At 40.2% G+C, this 22431-nt stretch overlaps 1 protein-coding gene across 1 annotated transcript in view; it reads right to left on the reverse strand.

Moving 5' to 3' along the window:
• LOC126194942 (exportin-2) overlaps nt 1-19833 on the reverse strand; it is a 191038-nt gene extending 171205 nt beyond the window's left edge. Inside the window, exons 1-2 of the mRNA XM_049933328.1 lie at nt 19507-19833; nt 19236-19381 (exon numbers count right to left, since the gene is read on the reverse strand). Coding sequence (XP_049789285.1) covers nt 19236-19381; nt 19507-19591 — 231 coding nt within the window. The 5' untranslated portion in view covers nt 19592-19833. The remainder of the gene's footprint in view (nt 1-19235; nt 19382-19506) is intronic.
• Between the last annotated feature and the right edge of the window lie 2598 nt (nt 19834-22431).

Raw genomic sequence — 22431 nt, forward strand, 5'->3', positions numbered from 1 at the left:
TAGTACACTTCATCCACAGCTGCAAACAATTTTAACTGAAAATTTACAGCTACGGCCTACATAAATCTCATTTTTCATAATTACAATATTTAATTTCTTCCCTATGTGGGACTCTTAGATATGCAAATTTTCAGAAAATCTCATACAATTAACTACAGTTAAAATCTTCAATTATATTACATGTCAGTTAATATATATCTGAATTGGTCATAAAAAAATAACTGATTATTTAATGTATTTTGTACGATTTATTTACAGTGTAAATTTTACAATGTCAGTTTTACTTTGCTTAATGAGCACAATTCATTCCCGAATCTTATTCATAATTAACAGACATTAAGTGGAATGCTTTTTTCCCCTAGGAATCCATGTAGAATAAGTCAATGTGTTCCATTCTGAAAAAACAGGTATTCTAACAAATATATAATATTGTAATTTTTTATTTATAGTAATTTGCTGAAAAAGAGAGTGCCTTATGGGCAATCTTTAATGAATTTGTGTTAGTTAACAATGATGTATCAGAATTGGAATTCATAAACAGATGTTGTATGGGAGGATTTCCAAGCGCTGGTGAAGAATAGATCTTGCAATGCTGTTGCGCAGAATTTGCAACGGCGTTGTGGAAGCCCAAGCAGTGGAACAAGGTGATAACAATTGTGGTGGGAGGTGCACTGTGATCCAGACAGTTGACTGAATACAGTATTGTTGGAGCCTCCATTTACAGTAATTTATAGAAAACTGCATGACTCAGTATTGATTTATAATGGCTAAAGAGACTAATCCACACCAGAAGGTGATTTTTTTAAACGGTTATTAAAAAAAAAAATACTATACAGGCTCCTCATGCGAAGCAGCATTTGTTAAGCAAGTCAGTGTCTTAATTTGCTTCTACCTGTTGTGAATCACTCTTTATGGGAGGTGCTCAATAAGCAAAATTTGGCTGTAATACAAAAAATTATGGCAGGCCACATACCATGCTTGTCTGATCTGTTACAACGTGCTGGACTGATGATGTTCGTGGGTCGGTGTTGGCCCACTGGTCTTAGTTTGGAGACCCCGCCTTACTGTTATCAGATGGATTGCAAAATAGCTACGGACACAATATGTATGTGAATTAAATGTGTTTTCTTAGTATAATTAAGGATATGTGGGCATATATGTTACGGTTATGTTTTAAAAAGTACCAAGTCCATGACGGTGTTGCTATTATGAAGAGGCTCACAAGTGAGTAAAACACACACATTTTGTGCTGTTTGAGGCTTACCCGGCGCTGCATCTGCTTGATAGATTCGCGGGAATTATGCCGGAAAATATTGTAGAAACCGCACAATATTTCAGCGAGAGAACTGCCCACCATCTTCAGGTGCTACTGTCGCGTCGTGGAAAGCTTGCCAATTTATATGTTGGCTTTCTAGAATAGCGCAGGCGACAGCAGGGACATAACGACATCAAAGACCAATCATGGGTGGCGTCGAATACGAGAGCCCTCTGATGGAGAAACGGGTCGCGATCTGTGGAAGCACGCCGCAGCGCGGGGAATGCGGCCAGGGGCGACGGACCCCGTTCGCACGCGCGCAAGGTGTTGGCACGCGATTTAAGTATCTGTGCTAAGGTTTCCCATCTGCGTTGACTTGGTGCAGTTGCTAATCCGCGGCTGACAATTCCTTAATGCCGCCAAGGCTGGCTCCCAGGCTTTGCTCAGGTGAAACCCTGTGTCTTTGTTTATTAGGTCACTGCTTATACGTATTTCGACCGTCTCTTTGATGATGGAGTCCCAGTATGTGGAAGCATACGAGAGGATCTGGGTTTCTTCATAGTTCATACCGTGTTTCGTGTCAAGGCCGTGTTCAGCAACCGCAGATTTCTCTGGCTGACCCAACATCGTGTGACGTATCTGTTCGTAGCATCTGTCTTTAACCGTACAACACATCTGGCCAATATAAGACTTCCCACAGTGGCACGGGATTTTATATATTCCTGGTCTCCTCAGGCCGAGGTTATCTTTAACAGAGCCCAGCATTGATTGCACTCATGCTGGGGGCCAGAAAACACATTTAATCCGGTATTTCTTGAAAATTCTGCACATCTTAAAAGACACGCCACCGTCTTACGTCTTACTGATATGTCAGGACCAGCAAATTATACCGACTTTCACCAAGTATACCCATTATGTGGACTCTGCGGCGGCCAAGAGAATTAAACAACGAGCAAGCAGGGCACTGGCGAGAGAAAGAATCCGTTATACTAGACGAGTATTAGACCAAGTCGCCAGAAGCCTGCTCTCACTTCATCTGAAGATCTCGTCATGTCTGTCAGCGGATTTCTGGGAGTGGGTGGACAGCTCTACTTGGGCGCTTTCAGACTGGGCGCGGCAGCAAAGCACGGCACGTCAAACTTCCAAGTTCCAACGCCTTACACACCGGTCATTGCAAGAAGAGAAATTTAGCAGACGGACTGTGTTTAATCTCACAGATAAACCACTGAGTGACGCTGCAATGTCAGTGTTAGAAAAGGGACTTAATTTTGCGCCTACTCCCAAGACCTTGTCCATCAAGGAGCCATCAGTGCCATTGAACAAGATGTTTTAAAACTTCCGAATGATGCTGTTGAAGAAATAAAGCGGGAGGCTTGCAGATCAATAACCAGGATGCCTGCACCCAAGCAGAACGTCACCATTGAAGAAAGAAGAGTGCTCCGATCTTTAAAAGAAGACAATGATATAGTAATTTTACCAGCTGACAAGGATAATGCCACTGTTCTTCTGCCTGCTACATCTTACTTGGGCAAGATGATGGACTTACTACAGGATACAGCGTATCATCGTCTCCAGAAAAATCCGACGGATGCCGTACAACAGAAGACATCCTCTTTCCTCAGATTCAGCCAACTTCCTGACCATGTGAGTTTAAGAGAACGAGCACCAGTTCTGCCACAACTTTATGGCCTGCCAAAGATACATAACGAAAATGTTCCGCTTCGCCCTATCATCAGTAATATAGGTGCCCCAACATACCACCTAGCTAAACATCTGGCTTCTCTTCTGAGTCCCATGGTGGGGAAACGTAAACACCATATTCGAAACTCAGAAGATTTGATACGGCAACTGAAGAACCTGCACCTAGAATCTACCGACTTACTAGTGAGTTTCGATGTGGTTTCTTTGTTCACACGAGTGCCTCTGATGGACTCATTACAACTCATAGGAGCTAAGCAGGAAGAGGACATCTTACACCTTTTCAAACACATGCTTACCTCGACTTACTTTATATTTAACAACCAGTATTTTGAGCAGACTGACGGTGTTGTTATGGGTAGCCCTCTGTCTCCCATAGTAGCTAATCTTTTTATGGAAGATTTCGAGGACAAAGCACATCAGACAGCGGTTTTGAAACCCAAACGTTTTTGGAGATATGCAGATGATACGTTTGTGTTATGGCCGCATGGGAGAGCAACACTTCTTTCTTTTCTGGAACATCTAAACTCCCTCCATCCAAGCATCTGTTTCACCATGGAGGTAAAGAAAGATGGTGAGCTCCCATTTCTGGATGTTTTGGTTCGTAGAAAAGGAGACGGCTCCCTGAGTCCTAGTGTGTTCCGGAAGCCTACCCACACAGACTTGTATTTACAAGCTACGAGCTGTCATCATCCCTCACAGCGCAGCGGTGTATTACGAATGCTAGTGCATAGAGCTAGAGCCATCTCAGATCAGGACAGCTTATCGGCAGAGCTCAGCCATCTCCGTTCTGTGTTTGCCCAGAATGGGTACTCCGAGAAGCAGATCCGGAATGCATTTCGACCAGCACGTTCCAAACCTCAAGAACAGCCTGAAGAAGCAGAGAACACCACGGGGTTGGTTTTTTTACCCTATGTCGGTGGCGTGTCTTTTAAGATGGGCAGAATTTTCAAGAAATACCAGATTAAATGTGTTATCCGGCCACCAGCACGAGTGCAATCAATGCTGGGCTCTGTTAAAGATAACCTAGGCCTGAGGAGACCAGGAATATATAAAATCCCGTGCCACTGTGGGAAGTCTTATATTGGCCAGATGTGTTGTACGGTTAAAGACAGATGCGACGAACAGAAACGTCACACAAGGTTGGGTCAGCCAGAGAAATCTGCGGTTGCTGAACATGGCCTCGAAACAGGACACGGTTTGAACTATGAAGAAACCAAGATCCTCTCACATGCTTCCACATACTGGGACTCCATCATCAAAGAGACGGTCAAAATACGTATAAGTAGTGACTTAATAAACAGAGACATGGGGTTTCACCTGAGCAAAGCCTGGGAGCCAGCCTTGGCGGCATTAGGGAATCATCAGCCGCAGATTAGCAACTGCACCGAGTCAACACAGATGGGGAAACCTTAGCACAGATGCTTAAATCGCGCGCCAACACCTCGCACGCGCGAAAGGGGTCCGTCGCTCCCGGCAGCATTTCCCGCGCCATGGCACGCTTCCGCAGACCGCAACCCGTTTCTCCAGCAGAGGGCTCTCGTATTCGACGCCACCCACGATTGGTCTTTGATGACGTTATGCCCCCGCTGGTGCCTGTGCTGTTCTAGAAAGCCAACATATAAATTGGCGAGCTTCTCCACGACGCGACAGTAGCACCTGAAAGATGGCGGGCAGTTGTCTCGCTGAAATATTGTGTGGTTTCTACAATATTATCCGGCATAATTCCTCAGAATCTATCAAGCAGATACGTTTTATTTAGGTACTAGGTTGAAGGAACTTTTGGGTGAAATTTTTACTTGCCATGTTGTCAATGGTGGTAGAACCTTAATGTTTAGGCTAGTAAGAAAACATCAGTGTTACACAGTATAATATGTTAATTATTTTGTGAAGAGAGTACTTTTCATTGCTGCTCGCCATAGGGCCAACAAGGCCTTTGTTGAAAATAGATCCCCCCTCACACACACACACACACACACACACACACACACACACACACACGACCACAGTCTTTGGCAGCTGGAGATAACGACTGCGAGCAGCAGCACATGATAGAAAAGGCAACTTATAACACTATTTCTTTATGGTTCATCTAAATTTTTATAGTTTTTTTGCTTTAAAATTTTCACATATTGGTACTGTACTTTCTGTATATGTAAAGTAAAAAGTGCTATATTGGAGGTTGTAGTTCTTTGCATTGTTGTTGAGTAATGTAAGTAAAATATTATGTAAATTGTTTATTAAATTAAACAATTTGCTAATGATATTTTGTATTTAAAAATATTTGTATGTATAAACTGTTCATGTTGAAGTAAATTTGACAATTGTAAGAAATGGTCACACTTAGGAACAATGTAAGAAACAGGTGTTATGTAAAAGCCAGTGTGCTTTTGTTTGAAACTAAAGTGGCTCTGGGGAGTGGAAAAGGTTGCATGGGCAAACTGGCACATACCTAGAGCAAGTGCGGGAAGTAAGTCAAAAAGTTTGTAGGTAGCAGTGATTGAAGCAGCACCCTTGTGGAGCAGAAGAAAATTTGCCTGCAAATTTGCACAAAAATGCCTCAGATGAAAACTGCAAATGGCTTACGGCATAGCAGTGAGTTGCTGGGCTACTGTATGTAAAACTGAACAATGCCCAAGAAGAAAAACTGAGCCCATGTAGCAAGATACTTGCAGGTCGTACTGCGGGTAATGTAGCTGCCATAGTTGTTCACCACACCCAAGCGTACAGCCGCCAGATAAGGTTTATTTTTGGTATTTTACTTTTGTACAGCATGAACCATTAATTTAAACTGTGTTTTATTAGTGAATAATCATTCTTGAACTATAAAGAAACTAGTTTACCCTGTTATTTCATCCTAAACATACACCTATATAGGGTTCCTTCCTTGTGTTTGATTAATCCGAGCATCCTGTTTTACATACTTATCCAAGTGCCAATTTAATATAAAGAGGCACCATTTAAATTATTGTTTTTTTTTTGTGCAAATAATGAGATACGTGTGTGAGGGACTAAATCTTGTAGTTACGAAATTATGTCTCAGTAGTGGAAGAGTGTAAATTGAATAGGATAAATTTAAATGTAATTTTGCATCATAAAGTTAGAGTGTTCAAAAATATTTTCATTCTGAGCAATAGTTAAAGAAAAGTTGTCTTGTTGTTTCACTGGAAGGTGTAATGAAAATTTTAGTTAGAGTAATAAGACACCCATGCTTTAGCACATTACATAGAAATAAAGTCAAACTGTTCTTGTTTTAAAAGTTTTCTTAACTATTGCAAAGTGTTATAGTAAAAGTTTGCTTAGGTAAAATTCAGTCAGAGTGAGGCAAAGTTACTAGAATCTGTTAAATGACTAAACAGAGTTAGTTCAAAGAGTAATAGGTTTGGAAAGTTAATTCCAGTAAGAAAGAGGTTTTCTTGATGGGAAATGTTCAGTATAAAAAAATGTGTGTTTTAGTATCTAAGTATCTTAGTATTTATGATATGAATATAATAGAGGGAAACATTCCACGTGGGAAAAATATATCTAAAAACAAAGATGATGTAACTTACCACACCAAAGCGATTTGATAGAGACACTAACAAACACACACACACACACACACACAAAATTCAAGCTTTCGGAACCCACAGTTGCTTCATCAGGAAAGAGGGAAGGAGAGGGAAAGACAAAAGGATGTGGGTTTTAAGGGAGAGGGTAAGGAGTCATTCCAATCCCGGGAACGGGAAGACTTACCTTAGGGGGAAAAAGGGACAGGTATACACTCGCGCGCACGCGCACGCGCACACACACACACACACACACACACACACACACACACAAAAATATCCATTCACACATATACAGACAAAAGCAGACATATGTAAAGGCAAAGAGTTTGGGCAGAGATTTTAGTATTTAAGTTTGTTGGCTATGGAAAGCGCTTTTCTAAAGGTCCCCTTGGCCCTTTTTTTTTTTTTTGAAGTTATCTACTGGGTTTTTTTCTCTTTTAAAAACATAATGTATAAGGGTGTAGCAGTCAAGTAATTCCAGTGTCTGCACCAACATTATTTACGTGGAGTAATATTTATTTGAAGGAGCAACTTAATTAAACAGTACCAAAAAAGTAGGCAAAATTCATACTTCTGCTTTTCAATACTTCACAGTTTCACCGCCTGGACAGGCTGGCAACCTTTAGTACACATTTTAAACCACTAAATAAACTTGGAACCGAGTTGTCCTAGCTTCAGTATAATATTATTCATACTGTGTTTCTTTCTAACCACTGGGTAAGATCTTCAGAAAAGAACTGAATAATCTGATTTACTTATCCATTAGACACAACACATGGTCAAATCCTGTAAAAAGGGTAACTCTATTGATTAGCTTTTCCTATTAACAGGACTATCCTCCCATAGTGTACTTTATTTGGAAACTAAACTAAATTTAATAAGAGGGTTACACATGGCAACATAGAGACAGGATTTCTGTTATTCAGGTACAAGTATACTAAATTTCAATAGTAGTGGTAGGGTTGTAAAATGGGTGGGGGCCTCCTCCTCATCCCCACCTGGTTGCCTCTCCCATCGTACACTGCTGCTCACAGTCAAGCTCCAGCTGCCAGAGACTGTGGTCATGCGTGTGAGTTGCACTTGTTTGTGTGTGTGTGTGTGTGTGTGTGTGTGTGTGTGTGTGTGTGTGTGTGTGTGTGTGTGTTTATTTTCGACAAAGGCTTTGCTGGCCGAAAGCTCACTTTCCAAGAATCTTTTTGTTGTACCTATCTGCGACTCAGTGTCTCTGCTATATGGTGAGTAACAACTATCCTTTTCATAATACTGTTATATTCCATCTTGGGTTTTCCATTGTTTGCCTCTACATTTCACTGATGTAGAAACAGTTGTCCATTCTGGCAAGTTGGTAACAGCAAGAAGTTTGTCAATGAGGGCTAGTGTGTATACAGTGTGCATCAGTCATTGGTTTTATAATGATTGCTAGCAAAGTCAGCTTATTTATGTCTGATTAGAGATAGTATCTGACAGATATTCGTGCCCTGCTCTCTTCACAGGAATTACTGCACTGCTGAATCGGGGCAGTCACCATTTGCCACAGACAACAGGTACACATTAGCCCCAGGTCATGAGAGATCACTCTGTTCAGCTCCCAAAAATCAGCAACAGTGTGGCACAAGGGGGAGATGACAGATAAAATGGAAGTTTTGCAAAGGATAGGACTGCACTGGTTACATTCCATGGCAACCCCAGTGGTCACCATTTTTACTTGTTACAAGCAAAGACTTTACAGTGGTGAGCAGTGCGAAGAACTACACAGTCAATGGCACCAACATTATGGCCACCAACCACCATTAGGGGGAACCACCACCCTAAGTATTAACCATACATTAATTTACCTACCTGACACACCCTTTGAAATCATACCCCTAAAAACATAACATACTTTAATAACGCTTCAACTCAACTCTTCTTGCCTCCCTATATCAGACGTTAACCGTGCAAAATGGATGCATATAAACTGAACACTTACTAGACAACGTGAAAAGGTGCCACACAGAACATCACCACTAACTCGTAACAATAGGAACCACAACCTCAACTATCTGCATAATTTTAGCAATAATAGGTATTGGTTACTAAAAGTTCAAGCGTATAGCTGTCAAATTCCATCCCTTCCAACCTGCAACCTACAGCGTGCAATTTCATACTGGTCATATTGGCGACAAGGAACAGTCAAAGAACAGAGCAAAAACAAGAACCAAAAACTCACTGGATGTACCAAATGGTAGTATAACAGCAATAGAAGTGTAAATAGCACAAAGCAACAAGTTACATTGTGAATGAAGTAAGAGATGTTGACACAAAGCGTAAATAACTGTAAATATATCAGGACTTCTGTTGCGGCCAGTTTAAAGGCAGGAATCCAGAGGATTGGATTTTCCCTAGTTACAAGGAAATATAATGGCACAAACCAAAGCTAATGCCCAATGCTGTAGAGGGAGTACTGAGTGCTGGGCATTGACCGTTCCAAGTCAGCAACTTATTCTGACAACAGAAGCACCCTCCATCGAGCAGCCACCTCTGCATCAACCTACTACCTAGAGTCAACAGCTGCACAGGACACTGGCCACCCCTTCAGCAAGCTTCCACAACAGCAGATGGGTTCAACAGCACAGAGGAATGTGGCAGTGGAATTCCTTCCACATGGTCAACCAACAGATAGCTGTATTTAGATTCCCCCCCACAAGGCCAGCCAGTGATAAACAGCTGGGCTGTGATGACATCTCCTCTGTACTATTTGTTGCCATGAGGACAACAACACATTATGACACAGCCACCACCATCGCCACTTGGCCTCGAACTTCCAACTGATGACTGATCCCCCAGGCAGCTCTGCACTCTGCCACTATCCCAAGTCTGCACCAGCATGTTCCCTCCACCTTCGTGTTCTGGGGCTCGCACAGAAGAACCCCAGCCCTTTGCCACTGTGGCACGATGGCTTCTCGTGGTACTGGGACACGATGGTTTCTCTGTAACAGCCACAGACAGTGCAGTCACCCTGCTACACCTGGCTAGTCGATACATCCTCTGACACAGCAGCTACTTTGTAGGTGCTAAAGCTGCAAGGCCAGCATTGTGAGATTAACAAATGCCATGATGAATGAATGTAAATAAACAACAATAAAAGGTCTTTTGCATCCACGAGCTGTCTTCTTCAGCTGCACCTACACCCATGTCCAATAGAGAATCGCCATCTACATCAGCCACTCGCAGAGCCCATTACGGCACTTTGTTTTCACTGATTCAGCTACTCCTGCCCACCACAGTCCGCTATCCAACAGGTTATCTACTAGTGAGCACCGCCTCACAGCAGGAGGAGCTACTTCAGACGGTTCTCTTTGAAAAGATTGGAGGAGGGCGGAGGGGAGGGGCATGTCTAGACATCAAATTCAGAAGGGTACTCTAATCTTTGTCTATTAGGGGATGGGAACAGTGGAATGTCTTGGGGGGGGATTGTGCTCTGTGGAGGAGGCGAAGCTTCTGGTCAAGACAGCATGGAACTCTTCTAGACTATGGAGATATTGATTTTAGGACTGAAACGTCTTATGGATGTTCTTCCAAATACTCTGAGAAAGTAAGGGTACAGAACCAAAACCCCTCTGTTTATATTAGAGGGTGTATCAGGCCTCTGAAGAGCTGGAGGTAAGCGGACTTACACTAGAAATATAAAACACCCCACATATGCACTTATGTCAAGAATGTAATTTAACTCATGCCGAGGGTGAACTTCTGTTCCAGGAACTTGGTGACCATCAGGATGAAAAAGCTTGATGAAGGAAGCACAAGGGAATTTGTATTTGCCTCAGCTTACCTTCCTAATGAGGACAGTGCCCCTACTTCCCTATAAAGGAGGAGAATAGTAGACAGTTGCTTGCGCTAAATGAACAACTGTTAGTAGATTGTGATGCCAATGTCTACAACCTGTTGTATGCAGCAACACGAAGAGCAGAGTTGAGTACATAGTGGAATATGTATTGGCAAGTAATTTAGAGATCTTGAACAGGGTAGGAAACCTACCTTCAGGAATAGAAGGGAGGAAGAAGTAACTGACATAACATTTGGGTCCATCTTAATTGGCAGTTACATCAAACAGTGGCCTGTGGTAACGGAGCTATCATTATCTAATCTGAAGTATATTAGGTTTGGGATTGAAACAGATGTTAAATAGACCATGGCCTATAGGAATCCAAGGAAAACGCATGGGGGAAATATAGGAAAGACCTAAACTAATACTTACATGATACTAAAACTTCAATAAGAAATCCACCAGATCTTAAGGAAACAGCAGATAAAGTGACATTTGCCATTAGGAACTTGTGTTTAGAGAACTGTCGAATCACCAAGAAATGCACAAACAGGAATGTACCTCAGTAGAACAACAACCTGGAATTTCAAGGTAAGCAGGTAAGAACATTAAAGTTTGCAAGAAGGAAAGGACAATGGGCCCGTGGTAAAAACTGGTGTCTAAGCCCCAGGACCATATACTGAATATAAATCTTTGAAAGAAGACAACTTACAGGGCAATAATATGGTGGAATAAGATAGAAAATAATGTTACTGGTTGGGGGTATGGGAGGGTGCAGAGATTGGCCTGTCTAATCACAGCTGGGGTAGAAACAACGCTGGTCATGCCGCCATTACATCTTTGGGTTACAACGGAGGCAGCAGCAGGCGCATACAGGTTAAAAACTGTAAACCTTTAAAGACATCCAGAACCCCACACTAAAACAGGGTGGTGTGGAGCCAACTGGCATTTTTCAGTTAGTTGTATATTAAATACAGAAGCAGAGAAAAAACAACTGAAAGTGTCTATAGGGGTATTCCATATCAATTCAGGCAGGCTAGGAAAAAATCTTGCCTTCATCGTCTCGGATGTTATTGAATATAGCATATGTTACAATGATGGACTAATTAAGGAACATGTATTTTTTTATTTTTCCAAAAACATTTCTGCTCCGAGATACAGCCCACCAAAGATGACTGCGCATACAATTTTGAAGATGCAAATTTTGGAAAAAATTTTAAAATGCTGTATCTCTGGAACAGTTCTAGATGTTTTGTTAGGGCTTGTTTTATTTGAAAGATAATTTCTTTACGATTACAAAGAAATCCTCCATTTGGACTTATCTGTCAAAGTTCTTTTACTACAGTGTTCTGAACTTTTTTGTAATAATTTTTTTTCAAGCATACCAGTCCATAATTTTTTTTTTTTTCTGTTGATTAGTACTGTATAGTTCTAAATTCCCTAAAAAGAGAAGCTTCCAATTTGAAGTGGAACAGGTTTTATAAGCAATTGAAATTTTTGCCTTACATAAAACCTGTTTTATTACCGCATTATCACATAACAGGCTCATAAAAATCAAATCCTAGACTAAAGACTTAAAAGTTTCAATTTATACAACTTTCGTGCACTCTGTTTTGCACTGAAATTAGCCATTCATTGAACTAAAAATGTGTTCCACTGCTTCAGTATTTTCCTTTGATATAGAGTGGTGCCTTCCTGTTGAACCAATAGGAACTGGAGCACTTACAATCTTCAAAACATTGTGAACAGGGAGTGAGCACTGACAGCACTGTTGCTGTTCTTCAGCTGGAAACCTATATCCAGCAGCTGGTCCATGTGGTAGCATAAAGTTCACTACAATTTCATTTAACTCATAACTGGTGTCTACAATATCTGCAATCCACAAGACACACACACACACACACACACACACACACACACACACACACACACACACACATCCCCCTTCTCAGTTTGTGAATCTGAATATTATCCTGCTGTTTCTGAGGTGCTGGTCGAACGAATGGAATTTCTTCTTTCTTGTTCTTCAAAGTGCGTGCAATATGAGTTTGCCAATCACTTTGAGTCCACAAATGTGTCTTATGAACTCCTTTCCCAAGAGTAGTTTGGACCAATCTTCTTGTTTCTGCTCATGGAATTCTTCAATTTCCTCTTTGGACAAAAGAATGAGGGCAGTGGATGTATAAGATTTCATGACTCTCGTAAAATCCTCAGCATTCTGAATCACAGCTGTATTTCATCTGGAAAGATTGCTTTGTAGCATGGTGCTTCAGCAGGCCTCCTAAACCATCACAAGGTCCCTTCCTGTGACCAGTAGCAATGTATACCCAGTCAGTTGGCAGAAGCAACTTACTCAATTCAAACAGCTGGTAATGATTTTTAAAATAACTAGGAGTACCATCAGAAATAATGATCTTCTCTGCCCCTGTTTGCAGTTGAAGAATTTTGCACATTGCTAGCAGAGCATGTGCTGAGTAGTGCCCTGTGTCATCACTTATAACTGCATCACTTGTGGTCTTGTGTTAAAAATATGTCATTCCATTAAAAACTGAAACCTGGTCATTACTCCAATGATACCCTTGTACTTCTTGTGGTAGAATCACAGACCAGTTCTCAGCAAAATCACAGTGCAGCAGTAAAGGTAGTTCTTCAGCCTGTACACACCCTTTCACTTCTGCAATATGTTGTTGTTGCACTTTCTTCAGATGCTGGGGTGTTACTGCTTTCACAGACCATTTACCAAGTTCATCCATGAAACTGTCGAAGGCAACAGTTTTCTTAATTAGTTTACTCTCCTCCCACGTCACATATGTAATTTATGCAGAGTTATCTGCTATGTCTTCCAGGCCAAGTGCCTGTAAAGACAGTCCTCCCTTTCCAGGGCAATCACCACATTCTTGAAACAAACAAGTCTCTTGCTTTATGTCACAGACTACTAATGACTTCACATGCCCAATCAAGGTGTTATATGTCACATGCTCCAGTAAGTTCTTCAAAGTTACGACACAAAGTTCAAAATTTGCACAGTACACACGTAAACAGACACCTCTAGGTGGGTGTGGAACTACGCACTTAGGTCGTAGTGCATAAAATTTTGATCTTCCAATATGTGAAGTTGTGTAGTTGCTCTTATAAATTGCAAAAGTTTCTTTAATACAGCGAGTCATGTACCTCTTCACGTTCATAACTTTTTGACCAGTTATAGAGTCTTTTTTGTTGGCACTCTGGCAAGAACAGTCCCATTTCTCTTCCAGATAAAATGACTGTACTATTTGAATTTGAGCTGCTTCTACAGAATGACCATAACAGGGATCTGGTCTTCCAAAGACTCCTTTTACAGACCTCACATTCCTTGATTTGTCTACCATGTACTTTGATACTGATGGAACGTGGTTCAAAATTGTTTTCTTTGAAAATGTCTCTGGACTAGGAGTTAAAACTTGAATCCTTTTCACTGCAGGATGCACAATATTCTACAGCTGAAATGATATTTGTGAAAAATTGCTTGCAAGAGTGCCTTGGTTCATTTTCTTCTGAAGATGGAATTTCTACTTTGAACAGTGTGGTCAGTTTTGTTGTAGTGTATTCATCAATAGCTTTAGCAATTCCTCTGTACTTTCATGATGCATTGAGAATTTGACTCAACTTCGCAGACCACAGTTTCTTAACAGGACAAACACCTACCTCTGTAGTTAACTCATTCAGGGTATTTAATTCTTCCTCTATTGATGCAAAATCTGCATCATCTGCACCATGGGAGGCTTCACCTTGTTCAAGTACTATCATTGTTGTTATTCTGTCAAAACATTTAGAACACAAAAAGTTGTCACTGGAAACATCTACAGTTCTTTTCACTAAACACACTGCAACAGTGTCAACTGGCAAACTGTTCACAAAAACACCGGACTCACTGGATGGTCTCAGATTACTCAGAAGCCTCTTCAGTAAACAAATTAGCACTGAACAACTACAATACAGAAACCTGCAATTAACAACCACGACAAAGAAACTGACAAGAAACGACAACGAACAGTAAAAAATATCTGCAACATTGAAAGTGAAAATAAATAACTGCAACAAAGAAAGTGATAGGAAATAACTGCAACAAAGACAATAGAAATAAATACTGTAACAAAGTAATTAGTAAGAAACAACTCCAGTGAAGACATACATTACCCATGAAAGGGTTCGACAGAAGTGTCCGATCCCACGCGTCGGCCTTGACCCGTGACGTAAGGTTGTTGCCGTGTGTGATGTCATGACGGCGGGGAGTTTGGTTTGTGTGTGTGGCGTGTTTGTAGATGTCGTCGTGTTGTGGTTTGTTGTGCTCTCTGGTGGTATGTTCAGGGTTTTCGTTTGTGTGGTGTAATGGGCTCAGTTTGCTTTTGCTCATTATCCAGAATTGTTCGAATGTCGGCTGTTTTTGTAGTGGAATTCGTTTCAGTGAGTTAACGATTTTGTGTGAAGGTTAATTTAGTGTTGTTCGCTGTACATCGTGTGGTAATTTTAATAAAATTAATTGGTTGTTGTTTTTGTTCAGAAATGGATATGACGGATAAAATTGAAAGTGTGCAGGTCAAGGGAAGTGTTCGATCCCAATGTGTGGCTGTGTATGTTGATATTGGTATCGGCAGATGTTTTTGAGCTATATAGGCCAAGGGAATTGTTTGATCCTAATTTATGGGATCGGGAGCTGCTGTTTAGCTATATAGGTCAAGGGAAGTGTCTGATTCCAGATGATATATTTAGTGGTATTTGGGGATTTTTGTGATGTCAGTTTTTTTCGTCTCTTTGTGTGGTTTTGTATGGGGGTGGGTGTCTAAATTTGTTTACATTTAGGTTGCCCCCACCCAAAAACACCCTATTTCCCGCGCTTGTCCCGTTAGTGCCATTAGGCTTTTTGTGGAAAGTTTGTGTGTTTGTTTTTCGATGTATTTTCGTCCTCATAATGTGTACGTACTGACTTTATATGCGCCATATTGGAATCGTGGTTTATGGTCGTTTCCGCCATATTTGTGACGTCATGGGTCAAAGCAGACGGGCGGGATTGGACGCTTCCGTATTTCCCATGAAAGTTTAAAAAAAAATGATTTTTTTAAAACAAAAACTACCCAACTTAAATGTGGAAGCTCTCCTCTGCAGAGAATATATTACTACAAGGTACTAATTGACAGGAAAAAATCTAACTTTTCTGGATTGGCATTTTTGAAACAAAAAAAAATCTATAAATTGTAAAAGAAAAATCACAAGGTGACAGTAAAAGGACTTTGACAGATATTTCCAAATAGAGGATACCACTGTAATCATTAAGCAATTATCTTTCAAATAAAAAAAACCAACAAAATATCTAGAACTGTTACAGAGATACAGCATTTTAAAAATGTTTCCGAAATTCGCATTTTCAAAATGGTGTTCAAGGTTGTCATCTTTAGAGGCCTGTATGTCTGTGTAGGAATTATTTTGGTGAAAACAAAAAAAACACGTGTTTCTTACATCCTCCTGAATTTTAACATATGCTAAACTCAATAACACCTGAGACTATGAAGGTAGCCCCACTGCCTGAAGTGATACGGATTATGCCTATACATATGACCAAGTACAACATTTATTTACCTCTGATTACAAGGTATTTATTTTTTAAACAACTTCAGGCATGTGGCCTCTGTTTGCATCAATGCTTTATTGCAAACGCTTCTTGAAGTGGCATACACGCACCTCCTTAGGTCCTCATTAATGGCTGCAACTTCGTCACCAATTGCTTCCTAAGTTTATGAATACTCAAGATATGCCTATGCAACACACATCAAGAACACTCTCAGCAGAAAATCTGTACATTGAGGTCAGACAGCTGAGCTGGTCAAGCGATTCCACCGAAACGAGACATAACAGTTCTGAACACTTTACCAACTACAGCCATACTCTTTCATATATGGTATGGCCTGTTGCTCCATCCTGCTGGAAACGCAGATTATTAGGATCAATTCCTAGGTATCTTAACTTTTGTCCTACAAAGCCTTTCAACACAGTCCAATAATATTCTAACTACAGATGACTGTTCATTGTCATTTTGAATGAAATACAAGACTACAATTCTGAAAGCACTGACTCCACACCAAACCATCACGTTAGGACAGTGCAAGGGCTTTTCAGGTAGTTCCTTGGAGTTCACTGGTGACCAGTATTTCATGTTCTGATTGTTTACCCTCCCAGAAACATGAAAATATGCTTTGTTGGTCATTAGCAGACTATTCAGAATGGTTAGATTTCTCCATAACAAACAACTCATGGTGGTGCAGGAAGCAAGTCTTGCTCCCTTATTTCTTTTGTTAATTTGCTGCGGAACCTGCAGCTTATAAGTGTGAAATTTTCTCTCTTTTTAGCATCAGGTTTTAACAACTCCAGTGATGCTTACAATGTGATACTGCTGGTGTGCCAAACAGCGAGGACTGTGTTCAAAAGCTTCCCTCACTATCTACAGGTTCTCTGGCATTCGCACCGTTCGTGGAGCTCCATGCTTCATGTCTAACATGCTACCACTTCCTTCAAATTTCTTACCCCAAACCAATACTGTAATGCAATTATGTTGGCCAATACTGAACTGTCATCGACAGATATGCAGCACTTCCATGACAGAATTTGTTTTGCAGTAATTATGAACACAAGTAACACAGTGTTGCATATTCCAACACTCCAATGTGACCTAAATACTGTGGTGGCACGTATCATGAAAACCCCACTCTCATTCCCCCTACTGGCAACAATGACAAGCTATCGTGGCAGCGCACTATACACAGTTGAAATGTGTCAGTTGGCTCTGTGCCAACCTGTATAACGAATGTGGTAAATATTGAAACATTATTCCGAATTATTTGCTGCATGCGAATTTCTTGACATCACCTGCAATAGGTATAGACATATTACTGAACTGTGACATGTGAAAATATGCACCGGACTGGGCGTTGAACCTAGATTTCCCACTTATCATGAGCAAACACATTAACAATTTAACTATCTGCAAATGCTGACCAGCTAGATCCAAATCTCCATGTCACTGACCACTTCCTTATATTGTAGGTAGACAAGGTAGACATACATAAGACAACAACATAAGGAAGTAGACAGTGACATGTGGAGGTTTGAATCGAACCAGGGAGCTTGCATGGATAGACAAAACTGATTGAGTTGACCGCGCGCAATCAGCAGGAAATCTGGTTCAAATCCCACTCTGCTACAAAGATTCATGTCACAAATGGGTAATACATCTATACCCATTGTAGATGATGTCATGAAATTTGCATTCGGTGAATAATTTGGAATTCTATTTCATACAGCTGCTGAGAGTCAAAACGTATGTAAATACAGGAACGGTTCAGAAAATGATTGCTGACTCCACAATATCTTGCAGCTGCCTCAATAAATCTGTCAATGTAACAATTGGAAGTAGGGGAAGAACGAACCATGATAACATTCAGGAGACAGTCTGATGTAATGACCGGTCAAGAAGGTACTGGAGCCAGGATATATGTGGTCAGCCTAGAACGGGGAGTGTGATCTCTCTAGGGAAGCCTGTCACAAGAGTGTTACAGGGGATGAAAGCGCACCACACTTAATCTTCCAAGACGAAGCACTGGAGGCCGGCATAAATATCCGGGTCATTAAGTCCTGAAGAAATTGTGTCTAATAAGGACGTAGTAAAGGATATCCTACCATTCTTTAAGGGTATTGGCTGGTTTTACTTGCGGGCAACAGCAAGCTGAAACCATTGGTGTTTTTTCTCCATGTGTAAATCAAATCAAATCAAATAACTTATTTGCTTTTCCCATGGAAGGTGGTAGATACTTAATGACAATGGAGAAGAATTCAGAAGGCTGGGGAGTCTCACTAATATCAAACCATGCAGGCTTCTCTTTTATACTTCATGGAAATGTTGTGACTGTTCCTCCAACAACACAAAAGGCACTTCATCAACAGAGTGAGTACTGTCTTCCTAGTAAACTGAATGTCAACAGAATACACACCTTAAATATTACTTTCTTTATTCTAATTCCTAGATCCAAACTACCTTAATACACAGAGACAATGAAATCAAAATATAACAAAGAATTGCCATGTACAACAACCTAAGTTCTTCATATTTTATCTTTAATGAGTACAGTTCAGTAGAAGTTGCTTAACTGCAAGGTCCCTACATAGTCAATAATAAACAAACATTCAGGGTAACACCAGAGAGCAACAGGCAAATCAGCATTCTCAAGTACCTTGAGGCTGTACACTACATAAAGTAAAAAATTTGGCATATGCCCTGGGCCATTTTACATAAGATTTCAGATAACAGAATTCTGAAACTTCCTGGCAGATTAAAACTGTGTGCCGGACCGAGACTCGAACTCGGGAACTTTTCCTTTCGCGGGCAAGTGCTCTACCAACTGATCTACCCAAGCACGACTCACGCCCCATCCTCAAAGCTTTACTTCTGCCAGTACCTCGTCTACCACCTTCCAAACTTAACAGAAGCTCTCCTGCGAACCTTGCAGAACTAGCACTCCTGAAAGAAAGGATATTGCGGAGACATGGCTTAGCCATGCTCGGTCCGGCACACAGTTTTAATCTGCCAGGAAGTTTCATATCAGCGCACACTCCGCTGCAGAGTGAAAATCTCATTCTGGAAACACAATTTTATTTCTCTGAGTGCAATTAATACTGGAGTGTTTACTTTCAATTACTTATCACAATCAACATTGGTCATTCAGCAAATAAATTTATAAAAAAAAAGAGAATGTGCAAGGATGAAAGGAAATAAAAGTTCTTGATCCTTTTGCCATGAAGCCTCTGTACCAGCAGCTTAAAGAGCACAGAAATATATACTACATCAATCCGCTGTGGTACGTACGTATTACATGAACAGATCAGTACATTTAGTGCTCACCACACTCCAGTTTCTCTTGATATAGTTCTTAAAGGCAACTGCTCCAGCAATTCGTATAGTCATGTCAGCATCTTTTCTGTCGACTAAATGCAACAGCAGTAGAGGGTAGTTTTGATTCACTTCAACCGACTCCAGAAACTTTTCGGCTGTAATGAATAAGAGGTTATAAAATAATGATCTATTCTTCTGGGATTTACACAGCGACATCAGTTTGTCAACACCCCCAATGTTCTAAGTTTTGTCTTTCACTTTCTTTAAATGGATTTATTACCTGGTCTCCTGATTTCACTGTCTGGATTCAGTGTGTGCTGCAGATACTGTGATAACGTTTTCAAATTTTCGTCACTTAACTCCATGTTATGAGAGTGCCACTGCCGGTGACACAACGGCTCTGCTAAAACTTGGCCGCTGTACAAACGAAGAGTATGAAACTTCTCACGCCTTCTGTTTACCGTCCGTGCATAAACAGTCAACAGAAAACTACGTAGCAAAAAACATGCCGAATAAGAAGAATAATTGTGCAATCGTATATCTCAGTATCCCAAACTTTTCCCGGCGACAAACAGAAACCGTTCCAAAGTCTTCCTTTCAAAGATATACTGCTAACCGTAAACTGACATTAAAACCGTCGTGTATACATAAAAGAAGTTCGCAGACCAAACAGACACATCTCTGACATGCAAATCTTGGTGGTAGGAACTTGGAGAAGATATTTAGGAAGGGAGTTGTAATTACGTCACAAACTTTAAGCCGAGGTCCGCCATCTTAAGAAGACCAAAACATTATTGAATCAGCAACGAGTCACACCAGTGTCGAGTTTGTGCCTGTTCTGACACGCCATAACCGACTTCATTTAAACTCTTCTGTCGGGAGAGTTAATTTGGAGCTAGAATGAGTACTTGGGTCGGGTGCGATGTCACATATTGGTTTGGTTCCTGTTGATTCTCTCAGTAGGTGGGATTATAATAGACATGGCCTACATCTCAACAGGAAATGGAAGGATAAACTGACTGGGCTAATAGCAAGAAATGTAAGCGGGGAAGGCACTGACATGAGTGGTAATATACCAGTGGTCATAGGTGTTGAAGCAGCACTTTTTTTTTAGAATAGGTAGTACAGAACGAAGTCAAAATCGGAGAGAAGTAAAGACTGGAACCAACCTTCAGTTTCAGAAAGAAATCAAACAGTATAATCCTGGCACATTGGATCAGTGAACACAGATGTTGGTTAAAAATTTAAAGCAATCAGCGGAAATTTTATTTCCACCCCATTTCGTATCGGTAAATGTGAAATGCCAACTATCTTTATTGCACACAAATAATCGAGGGCTTAGATGTCAAATTAATGAACTACTTATGTGCAATGATGAATTAGAGTAATCGAACCCAGTTGATATGAGCTGCCTTTCTGAACATCATGTGAGCACTGGTATAGACATGTTAAACCTTACAAAATTTAAGTAATCCTATTACTTCTGTAGACAAAATATGTAGAAAGGGGGAGTTGCCTCATTTGTTGAAAACAGTTTTAAATTTAAGAATACTGACATTAATAATTTTCCTTAGAGCACTTATAAGCATTTGCAACAGAGATAGAATTTCATAATAAGTCCTTTATAATAGTGACCATATACAGACCACCTTAGGAAATTTCAACCTGTTAATAAACAGTCTTCAAGTTTTAGTACCTCATCTAAAATTTAAAAAAAAAACAAAGAACTAGTGGTTGCTGGTGATTTTAATATAGATGTCCTGAAAAACAATGTCAGTGAACAGTTACTGAAATCAGTTTCATTGTTATTCAATTTAATTTCTACTGTAAATTTCCCAACTACGTTATACAAATGTTCTAAGCCTGCCATTGGTAATATCTATATAGATAATTCTAGGCAACTAAGCCACATTACAAAACCAGTAGTAAATGGGCTATCTGACCATGACATGCAACACCTAACATTAAATTTTGAAAATTGTCATGGTAAAACATCTATCAGAACTGAGTACAGAAGTCCAATAAAACAGTCAAATACTAAGAAATTTAGGAGATTGCTCAAAGAAATTAATTGGATGGATCTTTACAGCATCCAAGACACAAATGAAAATACAAAACATTCATTAATGAAGCTAGCACCTCATTTGAAACTTGTTTTCCACTGAAGGTAACTCAAATTAAGCAGAAGTCTAACAAGAAACCATGGATCAAACAAAGGATAAAGATATCATATGAGACAAAAAGGAAACTCTATCTGGTATGTAGGGACACTTTTGATACTACATTATAGCTCATTACAAAAATTACTGCAAAATACTGAAGAAGGTTATCCAAAAATCTAAACACCTGCATTATGAGAAGAAGATAAATACATCCAGCAATTAAATAAAAACAATATGGGATATAGTTAAGACAGAGACAGGTAGGACCAGAAATGAGGAGGAGCAAATAATTATAAAAATAAATGAAACCCTGGTAACAAACGCATATTGTGCCATAAACCATTTAAAAAAGTATTTTGTCTCTGTTACTAATAGCATGGGTTTGTCAGGTTCAGTAAATAATGCAATGGAATATCTGAGACCAGTGCACTCAAGCAATCTCAGTAAAATGGAATTGACACTTACTTCACCCAAAGAAATAGAATCCATCATAAACACCTTTAAAGCAAAGCATTCTAGTGGTTATGATAACATATCAACAAAGTTAATAAAAGAGTGTTCATGCGAGTTTAGTCATATCTTAAGTTATTTGTGTAATCAATCACTTATCACAGGAACATTCCTGGACTGGGTTTAATGTGGGGAAGTTATACCTCTCCACAAGAAAGGGGACAAAGAAATGGCGCCAAATTGCCAACTGGTCTCACTTGTGCCAGCATATCATGTGACCTGTCAAAGGCTTTTGACTGTGTGAATCACAGCATTCTTTAAGTAAATGAAAATATTATGACATCACTGGTAGTGCTGCAAAGTGGTTTCAGTCGTATCTTACTAATAGAAAACAAAGGGTGTCATTACATAACACTCATGCAGTAGGCAATCAGACATCATCTGACAGAGAAGAAATTACATGGTGTGTTCCCCAAGGTTCCATACTAGGACCACTACGTTTTCTTGTGTATATTAATGACCTGCTATCTGTTACATTACCAGATGCCAAGTTTGTCTTATTTGAGAGATGATACAAACATTGCAATAAATAG

The sequence above is a fragment of the Schistocerca nitens genome, chromosome 7 (assembly GCF_023898315.1).
Source record: "Schistocerca nitens isolate TAMUIC-IGC-003100 chromosome 7, iqSchNite1.1, whole genome shotgun sequence".
NCBI classification, from domain to species: Eukaryota; Metazoa; Arthropoda; class Insecta; order Orthoptera; family Acrididae; genus Schistocerca; species Schistocerca nitens.